This window comes from Dermacentor silvarum, unplaced genomic scaffold, assembly GCF_013339745.2.
Source record: "Dermacentor silvarum isolate Dsil-2018 unplaced genomic scaffold, BIME_Dsil_1.4 Seq936, whole genome shotgun sequence".
Classification (NCBI taxonomy): Eukaryota; Metazoa; Arthropoda; class Arachnida; order Ixodida; family Ixodidae; genus Dermacentor; species Dermacentor silvarum.
In genome coordinates, this window is record NW_023606989.1 from 60,618 (window position 1) to 74,772 (window position 14,155).

Genomic DNA, 14,155 nt, shown 5'->3' on the forward strand with positions numbered 1-14,155 from the left:
TTCGGGCTAGTAAATGTTTTATCAGCAAAGATGGCTATCAGCCAAAGAATGAACTTGACAAGTTTTTAGGACTTCCACTGCATCACAACAGCCCAGACACAAACAAATACTTTGAAATCCACTGCGTCATACTGATGTATTGGCACTGGGGTATCGGTGCAAAAAAAAAAAAAAAAATGGAAGTTTGACCTCCATTTTCACTTCTAATAGTCAACCAATTATTGCAAGGTTAACAAAAATATAGTTCATAAAGGGTACTTATCAGTGTACACTGATTTAGTGTCCCTTTAGAGGGAAAGTTGGGTTTTAGATGAAAATTTTTAAACTTATAGATACTATAAAATTTTTTTTTGAGGTTACTACGAACATTTTTGTTGATCTGAATTGGTTTTAAGTTTATGCAAGTTTCCTTTACATAATTTCCTGGAAAAAAATCAGTTCCTCAGATTTCTCCATACAGGGTAATGATGGCTTCTGAATGATTCAAGATATTCAATAAAACCAACCATATTGCTCTTCACCGTGGAACACGAGTTGCGAGACTTCAGAGTTGACAACCGGGAATACACTCCTGTAAGTGTCAACTTCGCAACTCTTGTTCTAGGTTAGAGCAAAAGGTTGGTCTTATTGTATTTCTCAAATCATGCAAAAGTCATTGCTACCCTGTTTATTGAAATCTGAAGAACAAAGTTTTTTTTTTCCAGAAAATTAAGGAAAAACAACTAGCATGAAATTAAAACCAGACGATGGCAAACGATAATGGACCTCCTATTCAATGCATGTGCACAAAATTACATATGTCGCAGTTTTCTGTACGATAACGCAAATAAAGACTTTGAAATATTTCTGGTGAGATGGTCAGAGGCCCTTAATGTAGTTAACTTGCCAAGTGGGGAGGGCCAGTTTGTGTTCCGCCCTAGCAGAACATTGCCCAAATGGCTGCTCTGCAATGCCAAGCAGGCACCCTGTGAGCAGAGCAAAGAATGTCGAAGCATGAGACACAATTGAGGTATTCCCAAATTTAGTTTAAAACTATATAATGAGATACAACAACCACAACATGAGTTATGCATAGTGTTCGGCCCATCATTTTGCAACTTCCAATCGCCGGCTGTCGGCAATCGTGCACACAAGACATAGTCCAGGGAAGGAGCGACGTTTTTAGTCCAGGCAGTCTGTCGCTTTCGAGACGAAAATCCAGTGCTGCACTATTGCTTGGGCGAGGCCAAAATGTCCGCACACTCCACATCTCTGCTTCACAACACTATATAAAGGAACACACAAAATTTGCAGCACGAGAATACACTACACCTCGCAACTAGCACAACAACAAGAAATCCAGGGAAAAAAAATGTAAACAACTTTAACAGATGATAGCAAAAACATGGAAAAAAAAAAGTTGCCAAACTCCACACAATACACCAAACAGTTCACAGCCAAGAAAAAAAAACGAAACAAGTTTCCACACAGTGGAAGCCCTCAACAAAGACAAAACAGGTCCATAAATATATATATATATTAAATGAGCAACATCTGCCCTTGAGATTGCAAGTAAAACCTTTTTGTAATTTTCACCAGCACAATGCTAACACATTTTGTAAAGCTGCCATTGCATCGCACTTGCACAGTTCACAGACACTATCAGTCTGCATCAACTCAATGGCAAGCATCAGCACACTGAAAATTCGCTAGCATCACAGCAACAACACGGATGACAAAAGTTTTCAACTGCTCACACTCCCCGGGTGAAAAAATAATGCCAGTGTAACACCCCTGCAACTGCACCATCACTCTTTTCCTGACTTTGGCTTCTCTGATTGCTATTGCCATCAAAAGTAATGGTCACAGTGCCAGATCTTGCATCCAGGTTGCAACGACACATGTCTCTCAGGCAAAATATGACGCTTCATAATTCCACAAATGTTTGGAAACCGGCCGGCATGCAAAGCGAATGCAGTGAAAGTGTGACACACTGAAGTCGTAAGACCCAAGTTTGGGCTGCAGTCGTTAAGATTGGCAACATTGTGGTGCAGTATTCGTGCAACGCACAATGTGGGTGTAGTTCAACAAAGGCCACAACAATTTGGAAGAGAGAGCCACAAAGATTTCTAAAGACAACTTGGGACGCATTTTTGGCACACCGAGTTGCAGAAACTGTCTTCACTTCAAACGTTTTTCACTGGAGTGACAGATTTTGAACCATGGATGCAAAGTGAATAAAGGTGCAAAATCTGCAATACAAAGTATGTGGTGCAAAGTGCCCCACTGGCAAGGTCGCTTGGCAAAGTCCCCTTGCTTTCAAAAAGAAATAGTGACCGAATATAACACAATTTACTATTGACAATTGCGCCGCGTAGGAGTCAATCCGCGGGGAAGTGCACTGCCAATTTCACTTTTATTCAAACCAGTGCTGCAGTGCCTAAATGAACGTCAGACAGAGCGTGGCGCAGACGTTGTGACTCACAATTCTTCCTCATCAGGCAACTTTACCACAAAATCAAAAACAGCACTTCTGCACATGTTTGGCTGCACATTCTATTGAGCAAAACTGCCAACTGTCGCTGGAAGAAGGCCATCATTTGAGTCCCTTTGCTGCACTTGGGTTTAGGGCAGTGCTAATAGCGAGCCAAAAGACACTATGTCACGTACACATGCCAATGTGCAGCCCTATGATCCTCAAGAGACCAGAGAAAACGGTGACCTCACAAGTGCAAGCAGCGTGTACCTAACAAAAGAACTAACACAAACGAACATATGCTACATTCACCGACTGGAAAACAGGAGCACGTAGTTTACCTAGATCACCAGGTAGCACCGGAACGTTAACTCTGCCCTCCATAGTAACAGCAAATACCTGTTAGGCTATGTGCCACACCAACAAAGTACTGTGCAGATGCGCAACCCTAGTAACCTGCTCAAATTAAAACTGTGTATTAATCGGTTACTGCTTATTGCTGCCCATTTCTCTTTGTTTTCTTTTTATACAAGAAAAAAAAAAGTGACTCACGCTTTCATTTCATTAAGCACAGGTATTCAGACTGAAAGGAACTTGCTTGATGTGACTCCTAATATTTTAGAACTTTGTAGAAAAGGACTATCTTTTCGTACGCACCTGCTAAGCACAAGACAATGAGCCAAATGTTGTAAAGGGTGCAGCCAACAAGGGTCCGCTGGTTTCGCAGCGTAGCAACCTTTAGACTTCCTTAAACCAGAGCTCATAATTACAGAATACGGTGTCATCCACTTCCATGTACCACATACAGGTCAAGCACTGCAATATTTTTTTTTACATTGACATTACACCAGGCATAGAACAATGCAACTGGTCTTGTCGCTGGGCTGCGATCGCACAGTGCATCTCATTAGACCACTGGATCTAGGCGCCTAAAGCAAAGACCCACAACAACTTTCACCACAAAGGTACCAGCATCTGTGCAGTGTGCTCTGGAAGAAAGCCAACACAATGCGAAAATAGTGATTGCTTACATTACCAGTGATGACTGAACTTAGAAGGCCAACAGAGGGGGTAACATCAGGTATGGTAAAGACAATTGTGGGATTTGGGCAGTGCTTGTGTAAGAGGAAACACCTCAGCAACCCCCCCCCCCCCCCTTTTTTTTCTTTTCTCTTCAACAAGTAACAATTCAAGGCTTTCATCAGTTTTTGATACTGCCATGGTAAAAAAGAATGAAAAAAAAAAAAACAGCAGCAATGAGGCGAAGATGCTCAATGTCAACATTGTCATGTACCCATGAAATGGTAGCCAGAACAACATTTCTGACAACTCATGCTGTGCCGACGCCAAAGTATCCATGACGTACAACAGCACAGAGGTAAAGAAAAAAAAAGTCTTTCGCACGTGTTGTTGTCCCAAACACAGTCAGCGATGCCTCCACCCAGCCTGTCCACAGTCGAAGGTGTGAAAGCTGGCAGTGAGGTAAGGCCCCTTGCCGGCAAACTGGCAGGGCTGTTATGTATATACAAGTTTCTCTGCTTCTCACTCACACTCGGGGCATCCTGAAATTCAACCAGTCACTGGCACGGTAACACCACCGCCTTTCCTAGAGGGCGGGCGCGCAACGAAACGGCACGATGCACGGGGCGTCCAATCTACGTGTCGACGGCCGACGCCTGCACCTCGCTCAGCAGCCGCACCAGATTGTCCAGTCCGAGCAGGTACCCCGCATCCGGCCCGCAGTGTCGCGTGGTGTCTCCCTCGTAGCCCTCGTGTGTAGTGTGTGCAAAGTCGATCATTCGCACGTCCACGCGTGGTGGCGACGGCGCGTCGTCCTCTTCAGACTCGGCCGCAGTCCCCGCTGTACTGCTGGAGTGACTGGCCTCGTCGTCTTCGTGCGAGGAAGAAGATGGTGAAGAGCCCTCGTAGATGACGAGCAGCGAGGACGAATAAAAGCGGAATGAGTTCTGGCGCTCGACGGCACGGCGCAGCCCAAGTAGTCGCTGCGTGACCAGTGCCACCAGGTCGGCACGCAGCCTGTAGCCATCGTGGAAGAACTGCCGCAGACAGTGGCGCAGGCCCCGGTCGTCCAGCCTCCGGCCGTAGTACTTGTCCCGGCACATGAAGCTGCCCGACTGGTACACCTGTGTGTGAACGAGCCAACAAAGGCCGCACACGTGTTAAGCACATCAGAAACATGTGCAAAGCGTGTAAAAACAACTACAGCCTACACGTGCTAAACAATGTTGGTGTCCAGCACTGCACATTGGAAGTGGACCTCGGGAGGTAGGTCATACACATACACTGCACACAACAGTAAAAAAAAGTCATTCTTGAGCTTCCACTTGACAAATGTCACGTTGTCAAACACTGCATTCAAATTCCTTTCTTGCCTTTTCTTCATGCTGTAGCCTTAACCTCTGCTTCGTGGTGCAACCACTTCACTTCTCAATGCACTTCTCATTATTGCTCGGCTCCTCAACCTTTTAACAGCTTGGAGCGACATGACAAACTAAATCCTTGTCAGGCTTCATAAACTGTACAGCAAGGTAAAATTTGATCTGCATCTCTGCCAGTGTTTCCTAGTCATTAAATGTGCGAGTTTAGCGAATGTGAATGATCTTTGCTGAGAGGGAACTAATCAGATTGCCAAGCAGCAAATGGCTGTTAGAAAAATGATAGTGCATGAAAACGTAAAGATATATCTAACGTTGCATGTAGTTAAGTGCACGTCTCACCTCCATAGGGACATATAAACCCTTAAAACCATCCACAAGAAAGGGATCACATTCACGTAACGATGACATGAATGCGACATTTTGCTTAATTGCAGAACAAAAATGCACATGTAAACTCATCGCTCTGTACAAGATTACCTGCGGTAGGGGCTATGGTGCTCTTCTGCTGAGCATAAGGCCATGGGTTTGATTCCTGGCCGTGACGGCCACATTGCAATAGGGCCAGAATGCAAAAAACGCACATGTACTTAGATTCAGATTGTGTACGTGCACCTCACGTGGCCGAAATTAATCCCGTGCTCTCCACCGCAGTGTCCCTCATAGTCTGTGTTTTGCTTTGGGACATTTAAACATGCCATTATTCGACTTTGCACATGATTGTCTAGGCTATCGCTGTTACTGCAGCACCATCCTCACGTGCAAGCCCTTCTGCATGCAGACAGAAATGCAAAGCCCCCAAATTTAACAGGCAGATCAACTCACCTGCATGCCGCAGATGCGGACACCCAAGGAAGCAGAAGTGCTGGCAGCGCATTTGGCCATCTGGCGATGGCGTTTCTCCTCCGAGGCATCGTCACCGTGCTGCCGTGTGCCCATCTTCAAGTCCAGAATGCATGGCCGGCGGAAGTGCGACACAACATTCTCCAGCAACAACAGGTCTGGGTAAGGCAGGGCTAAGGAGACCAAAGCTTGCTAGCACTGGTGCACAAACAGATAGAGATCCGTGAAAAGCTAGAGCTGCTAGCCAAATAAAAAAAAAAGGCACAAGAACCACCTGGTGGGTCTGGTTGGATTCTACTCATCTTGACCTTGCAAAACCCGAGCGCCATTCCACACCAAAGATCATTAAAGCAACTAGTTCACCTTTATTTCTGGCCATATAGGGCACATTCATATAAGGAAAAAGAACAATTACAGTCTTATTTTAGTTATAAATTAATTGGTACTAATTGGTTTGCTAAACTGTTCACAACTAAAACTTTACTTCAGCATGTCAGAAAGCTCTTATGGGCTTTGAATCGAGTTTCCCAAGCCTAAACGGTACTTTGAGGTGATAGTACCAAACTCAATGTATAAAAAAAAAAAGTTAAGTGTAGTGTGGTTAATAACAAGAGTGCAAACTGTAGGACCCAAACTTGGGAACAACAACACAGTAACTGCTCACTCCCAACCAAGTTCAAGTGTGAGTCGATGCTTTTGCTGCTTTCCTCACCTTTGCGTTCATGTCCCACAGTTCCCACTGTTATTAAAAGATGGAATGTGCACGGTACTCATGGACAGCTGTCATGATATTGCAACTAATGCCTATCCAGATACTCTCTGCAAATGAGTGAAAAAATGCGGGCGGACGATGTCTCAATGTCTCGCGGCCAAAAAAGCAATAATTTCAAGATAAACTCAGAACATTAAATCTAAGTAAGATTCATTAACTCGCTGTCCCCAACTGAAGCTGCAAATAAAACCAAATGTTGCTGTCTAAATCAAAAGTAATACATGTGACTTCGTAGGGGAATCTCAGTCTTCAGTTGCTGTGAGTGCGAATTGGAAAAGCGGAACAGTCCCTTTAAAGGGGCCTTGAAACACTTTTTTAACTAATCATAGAATGGTCTTTCTGTTAAAGGACACAATTTCACGAATCTCATGCCGGAAAAATTTTTTTGAATCCTCCAATTATAAGCGGAGTTATCGCACCGATACCTGGCTTTCTCTCCCTTTTCCTCTTTGCTAGCGCACTGGAAGCTACACAGCAGAGAAGCCGAGAGGGCAAAGTCTGGCCAAAAGTTGAGTGGCGACAAAAGGACTCATTGCGGCTCTCCCGTGGTGGCCATGGCAGACTATGCTACGCAGCATGCTACTGCCATCTCGGAGGCCATGCTCAGCTGACAGCTAGACACAGTGCAAAGATGAAGTGATTTTTCCGTCCTTCTTAAGATTGCAGATATATATATATATATATATATATATTTAACTTGAAACTAGCAATTATGCATTACTGAGAATGATCTTGTGATCACAAAATCAGCCAATAGCACTGGTGGGCCAGCTGCTTTCGATGATGCTGCATGACAGAATTGCGGAAGAGACAATAAAAATTTTTTACAGTTTTTAACAGGAGATTGGAAATTCCCTACTTCATGCAGTGCAGTAATATTGGGCTCACACGTTCACAGCAGCCTCTTATGACAGATCGGCAACGTTTTCTTACTGCTTTAAAGAGGCCCCACAAAATTTTTAATGATAGGTGTGGTAGGCGTCTGGTGCTTAAACGAAACTTTATCAGAAATTGTCTTCAGAAAAAAGTTTCTGAATGTGCTTCAGAGCTATCACCAATCAGACCTGCCAGCTAGACCTGCCATGCCCCTATAGCACTCCACTTCTTTTCGTTGACCCCCTTGTGCTCCAAGCTGTGCAGCTGTGCCGACATGGATTGCTGCCTGCCATGCTCTGCCTGCCATCACACTGAGCTTTTGTATCAGCATGGCCTTGGAGATCAGGTGGTTCTCACACTGCCCTATCTCAAAGGCCATAGCTTTGGAGTAGTGGTATTGTTCTTCAAACAATATGACACCACCACAGCATGAGTGATGAGTTTTCTTTGTTTATAGTAACCATTGAGTTTATTGATGATGAACAATATTACTGAAAGCCAGCAACAACTTCAAGAAGTAAAAGGGAAGAGTGGTAGATCTGCCTACAGCCTACAAGATCCTCCTCCTTGAAAAGGAAGGGCAAGTAGTGTTCCCGACAAAAAAATTTATAAAAATGGGCTCCCTGCTTAGTATACAGGGATTTTACTTAGCATGCATGTTAATTACAGCATTTTCAAGTGATTAATTAGGTTCAATTACATTTTCCGGAAGGGCTGCAGGTCAGGTTCGTTTAAGCAGGAGCAGTGGCTTTGCAATGTATGCTACAAATGTCTTGACACTTTTGAGAACTGTAGCTCCATCATACATCAATGAATGTACGTGGCTAGTCTACGGTGAAAAGGATACATTGACTTCCACTCCATGATGAAGACTCGCGCAGCAACAGGCGTTCCTCGTTGCAGCTGCATATTTGCACCCTGCAAGAAAGACGAGCGCGCCCTTCATTGCAGGGGGCACTTATACCACAGACAAAAAAGTGTGGTGTGCCTTAGGGTACAGTACCACTCCCCTTTTTCTGTTCATCTCCTCCACCAACCCCCTTGTCACACACTGCCACTAGCAAAAATTACTGTCACTTAGCACAGTTCAAACTTGGCTAGTTATTACTACAAATATTTTGATTAGTAAGCTAAAAGAAGAAAGGGATGATCTGTCACGCTGTGGGGAGGCAGACGAGAGCTGCCGCCGAGTACCCACCAATACAATAGGCACAAGTGCGCTCCCAGCCTGATGCACAGTCATTGCGGGGCCTCAACATTTGAAAAGGCATGTTTCTCCCCAACCCGAGGCCATCCCCACCTAATAGGTGCTTTGGGACGTCACGTGGGAAATTGCCGCCATGGAAGCCGCCCAGAGCCCCCACTCATCAAGTGGCTATGTTTGTGCTCGTAAGTGCTTCCACGGGCTTTCAAGGCGCAGGCTCCTTTCCTAAGCGTATCACCCCTGAAGAAAGCGAAGTGCCAGGCCAGGGGTAGCTTGTGCCCATTGCGGCGAACCGGTGGGTGACTGATAGCAGCATGAACCTCCCGTAGTCGAGACAGGCACGTTATCACAAGGCCACGAGTGGTCTAGTTATTACTAGTGTATTACTAGTAAACAGGAAGAAGGAAAGAACAGACAATGTATAAGAAAGTAAGGTGATCGAGAGCAATGCAGAATAAGGGAATTGCCTTTGTAATATACAGAAGACGTTACTTTGACTCCCGCACCATAGTGCAAGGCATGAGAGCAGCCCTATGAGTATCACTTAAAATCCCCTTTTTTGTTAGAGATGTTTGGGCCAGTTGGTACATAGCTAAAAAGTTAAAATACTAGCACGACAAACACAGGGCTGAAGGAATAGGAGAAGACACGTGAACGCTACCTTTAAATTGACACTCTGGTGAACACGCTCTACTCAGTGAACTACAGGGCATGCAAAAGCCCAGCCACAATCACTCCCAATGCTCTAAAGGTACATGGTGATAAAATAGCATGCAAAGCTTAAAATTATGTAAAATGAGACAAAAAAGGGAAAGCAACCTCAAACATGCATTAAAACAATGTGCAAAAAAACTGCACGCATCGAGCAAGCACTCGCGTCTTGTTCCATTCTTTCAGTCCCGTGATATACTAGCATCATTTTTATATTTTTAACCAAACTTCATTTTTACTTGACTGGTTTTCCACCTGCTATTCCATTTTTGGTAAGGTGCAGGCTGTCCCTTATTTCCTTTAACCTATTTTACATTCGACAAGGGACTCGCAATTCAGCAGGGCTCACTGCTATTTCATGATGATTAGAGCTGAAGGATAAGATCAAGACTGGGACAGCAGGAGAGACGTGGACAAATTAATATTCAATTGCCCCAGCATGCGAATAAAGCCAATTGGGGCCCTGACCGCCAGTTGGTGACCAACCATTGCAACATGTGCGACTGGAAACCGTAATCTGACGAGTGCATGACTGGGAACTATTATCACTGTCAGTGCATGAGAGAAATTACAGAAGCTGGAAGAAATCTAAAGTGCTCATATTCAGTATGCTGGTGTGCTATTTACTCACCTAGTATTTCAGACAGAATTAGCCTTCCTGAGTCTGGATGCTACATGTGCTGTGTAGTAGTATGGTGTTGTGTGCACTGTTATGGTTGCTTTCGTCTGTCTGTTTTGCAGTTTGTCTTGATCGCATGTTTTGCAGTCTAGCAGCTCCATACACACATGATGCAGGACACCACAATTTGTAAGGGAAGTCCCATAAGTGACAGAGTGAGAAACCAGACAACATGGAATCCATGGAGAAAAGTGCAAAAATGAGCAGAAGGAGAATTCACTGCAGGAACCTCCCAATTCTGAGTGAAAGCCGGTTCGGCTGTCACGCCAACATTGTTTCATTTGCTTTGATGAATACTCGAGCCTCCAAAACAAAAGCCGTAGCCCTGAAATAATACTGCTTGATGTCACTGTCAGATTCGTTAGCTTCTAAAGGATGCAAAGACTCACATAATGTAGAAAAGGCAACCGTCTTCATCTTATCAAGTCTTGAGACTTCTCACATTTTCCTCCAGTTGTGACTAAGCAGCGCTAACATCTAAAGATATATGGACACCAGTTTTTGTTGTGGTGCATCACGATAAGCACGAACAATGGTGGGGATTTCAGGATATTGAAGGAAAGGTCAGGCAGTCTTCCTTAGTGAAACTGTAATTCCCTGCAGTGCATACTGATACAAACTGGTAGAGCTTTTCACGAGAGCGGTCTGTTGAGACTAGGCATGTTTATTTGCAGTGCTTCAGACGTTTTGCCGAGTCCCTTCCAAGACTCGAAGCCAAAGAAACACCCACCTGAGTTGCGAGGCTTCACTCCCGGACGGCTTCCCCTGGCACCACGACTCGTCATCCTCGTCGTCCTCATCCTCGCTGGCGTGCCCGTGGTGCACCTGGATGACGCCCTTGTAGGCTGGGCACGAAGGGTCGCATCTCACGCGGCACGTGCAGGTAGAAGTGGAGCTCCCTTGGAATGAGCGGCTTGCACAGGGTGCCTGGGTCCAGCAGCAACATGCGGCTGTGTCCCCCCACCTGGTGGGTGAATGGCAGCAGCACGGCTTCTGTGTCCCCAGGGCCCCCACTGGCCATGTGCACCACCATCACTCCCTGCACATAACAGAATGCACACACACGGTCTTGGTGGTTGCGAGATAGCCAATCAATCAATCGTCTCAAAAGGACCATGTGCCTGCTGTTCTAACAAAGCGCCACAAAGAGTATTGTCGTGGAAAATGTATATTGCTCGAGTCTTTTTTTTTTTTTTGATAATGCTGTTTCTCTTGCCTTTTTAGTATTTTTCTATTCCTCCTTATATTTCTGTATATGAGTGATGCCCAACAGGGGCATAGCCAGAAATTTTTTTAGGTATGGCATCCACTTGACCAGGGACGAGGAGGGGCAGAAAGGGGAAGCGGTGCTTGGAAGGCTGCATACGAACACAGAAATTTTGGAGGGCAGGGATCATATCCCCTGTGCCACCCCCTGGCTAAATGGTGGTGCTGCCAGCTGCCAAGTGCTGCTCCATAAGCCGTTGCGGCTTGGGCAGGCCAGCTCTTGTATTCTGCTAAAGTCCATAAAGAAACAACTTCTTTTAGAGCACAAAGTAAAACACAGGACAGAAAGGATTGACGCGGACACCTTTCAGTCCTGTGCTTCACTTTGTGCGCTAAAAGAAGTTGTTACTACGGATTACCAACATGCCCAAGCATATGCTCTTCCATAAAGAAATTATCATTATTAAAGGAAACTTGCACGATTAGTTCATAGATGAATATTTGGAGTGAGCCTGAATGGTCCAATACAAACAATGACTAGCAATACTGAATAAACCGTTACTAGTAGTAAATACAAATAATTGCTACACACAATAATTAGTGAACAAGTAAGTGTGTAACACAAACAACCACATAATAATCAGCACAAAAGCAACAAATTGAAATAAAGGAAGTGCACTAATCATACAGTTCCATTACAGTATTCTAGAATTCCATTCTGGAATGAGCAGTATTACTTGATTTCATGTCCAAATTGTTCTGCCTTTTTTCAGCCTTTTCTGTTTAATTGCGCAACTGTATATATGATATGCACGTGCAAGCAAATAAAGTGTAGTTCTTAGTACAGCGTCTTGCATGTGTCCTTTCAGACACATATTTTGTGCTGGTTTAGAGCTCCTAATGTTAAACGAAATAGCCCAGACTTCTATCCTGTTCAAAAGGACATGGTTTACCCCTTGCACACTGACCGCTGAATGACTAAGACGACAATCTATGGCAACCAGGGCAACCAGGCCAGAATTCATGAGTGGGTGCTGTAGAACAGAGCCCTGGCTTGAGAAGAAATGCACCTGAACAATTTTGAGCATTTCCCATCCTCAAAATATTAAGGTGTCATTTTGGAACATACAACAGTGATTCATTGATTACTCGATTCAGCTTAACATTCCACAGCAGCACATCAGCTGCAAGATATGCTGTAGCGCAGGGCTCCGAATTAATTTAACTGCCTGGGGTTCCTCCCCCCCCCCCCCCCCCCCTCACCGCCCAAGCTCAGCAAATCCACATTTTTACATTCCACCCCACGAAGAAATGCAGCACCTATAACAGAGATCGAGTTGAACCCAAACCCTTACGTTGTGCATCAGGACACTAGAGCCGGTGACCCACCCCACCGCACCCAGGTGTCAGACACATGACACAATACTACGAATTGTAAAAACGTTAAACCCGTTGGAGCAGAGAAGTTTTCTATATATGAACACACAACACAAGAAACACGAAGTAAAAGTAAATATGGAAAAATTCACCACTCTGTCCCTTCTATGTCATTCCTTTTATGTATTTTCCATCGTGCATCCAGATTGGTGTTGGATGTACACAGTGCATTGAACAGTTCGTTCTGAGCACGGTAGCCCCAGACACGTTTGGCAGTGTACTGTGTGGGCTTCTCGCGACAGCCATAGTTCAACAGAGCACACGTACTGAGCGGGCACAAATATCTATTAACAACAAAAATTATAGAAGCAAGGAGCATGTGTGTAAGCCAGCTGTGTATTTCATCTGTGGATGCTGGAGTAGGTGCTTGTGGAACTGTAGATTCCTTGTTACCTTCTTATTCTTCTTCAGTGTTCACATTATGACTGTTTTGATTGTGTCATCAACCTTGCATTCTACAAGCAGCTGTTGCGCCGCAGGTGTATCACTTATGCAGTACAGTGTCAGTTGCTAGCACATGGCAGCATTGTTTTCCTTCCTTTCCTTTGTTTGTTTAGAGGCATTGTAATATCTTTGCCTGCTTCCATAAAGAATGAGGTCGGTTAACCTGTGTACCCGTGGCAATTCAGCAAGTCTTGCTGCCAGGGATTCAGATTGTTCAGTGGTCTCTGTCCCATCCTAAACTATCCGCTCACACCTGGAACAGCTATGTACTGGAGAAAAAAAAAAAAAAAAAAAGACAACTACCTTACGAGTGCATCAAAACAGAAAATGTCTCCTTAATATATGCAGGAGACCAGAGGACTACACAGAAAATGATATTTTGCATTCAAGAGTGCAACCCACAACACCAATATATGAATATGACATCCATATGAAGCCAAGCGAACTTCGCTCACTGCATAGTGAGGGTCTTGACTCTGGCAGCCTTGATGACTTGAGGTAGCGTACGAGGGTTTATAGGCTATTACCTTGCTCCTAACTTCATGTATTATGTGATGCTGGCAGTTAAAAGGATGCTCCACATCCACCACCATGGCCGTGAATGGCGCTGGCTAACAGTCCCAGGGCTAGGTTTAGTACATACACAAATACCCGAGAAAGTGAAAAGGAACGTACAGATGCCGCCGTAGCTCAATTGAGAGAGCATTGCCCATGTCATGTAAAGGTTGCGGGTTTGGCTCCTACACGCGGGAAGTTGTCTTTCCTTTCCCCTATGTTTTCTTGGTTTCATAATTGTTACCAGAAGATTTTTTTTTACGACAGTTACCTTGAAGAAAATGTCGTGGCAACATATATAGGAGTTCCCCAACAGGTGCATTTCCTAGCATTTAAACATATCAGTGCTGTTCGAGTCATGCTTGTTGAGTCATGCTTCAAGAGCAAAAAACAAGGAGACATACAGACCACCTTTAATCTACAAACAAAAGATTTGAGTTAGCTAACTTTGCCGCCATTTGTTAACTTAACCTTTGGATAATTTGAACAAATGTTGCGCTCCCGCAAGGGTCGAATTAATGGGAGTTGACCGTACAACTTATTTTGGCACCCATTCTGTTACAAGGCCCATGGTCAC

General features: G+C 44.6%; 1 protein-coding gene across 1 annotated transcript; it reads right to left on the reverse strand.

Moving 5' to 3' along the window:
- Positions 1–1,006: 1,006 nt before the first annotated feature.
- Positions 1,007–11,712, reverse strand: LOC119435828 (inositol hexakisphosphate kinase 3-like). Its single transcript, XM_037702536.2, is given in 5 exon segments — positions 1,007–4,599; positions 5,677–5,852; positions 8,190–8,260; positions 10,667–10,779; positions 10,781–11,712. Coding segments are annotated over 5 exon segments (1,122 nt in total). The 5' UTR covers positions 11,054–11,712; the 3' UTR covers positions 1,007–4,110.
- Positions 11,713–14,155: the final 2,443 nt, after the last annotated feature.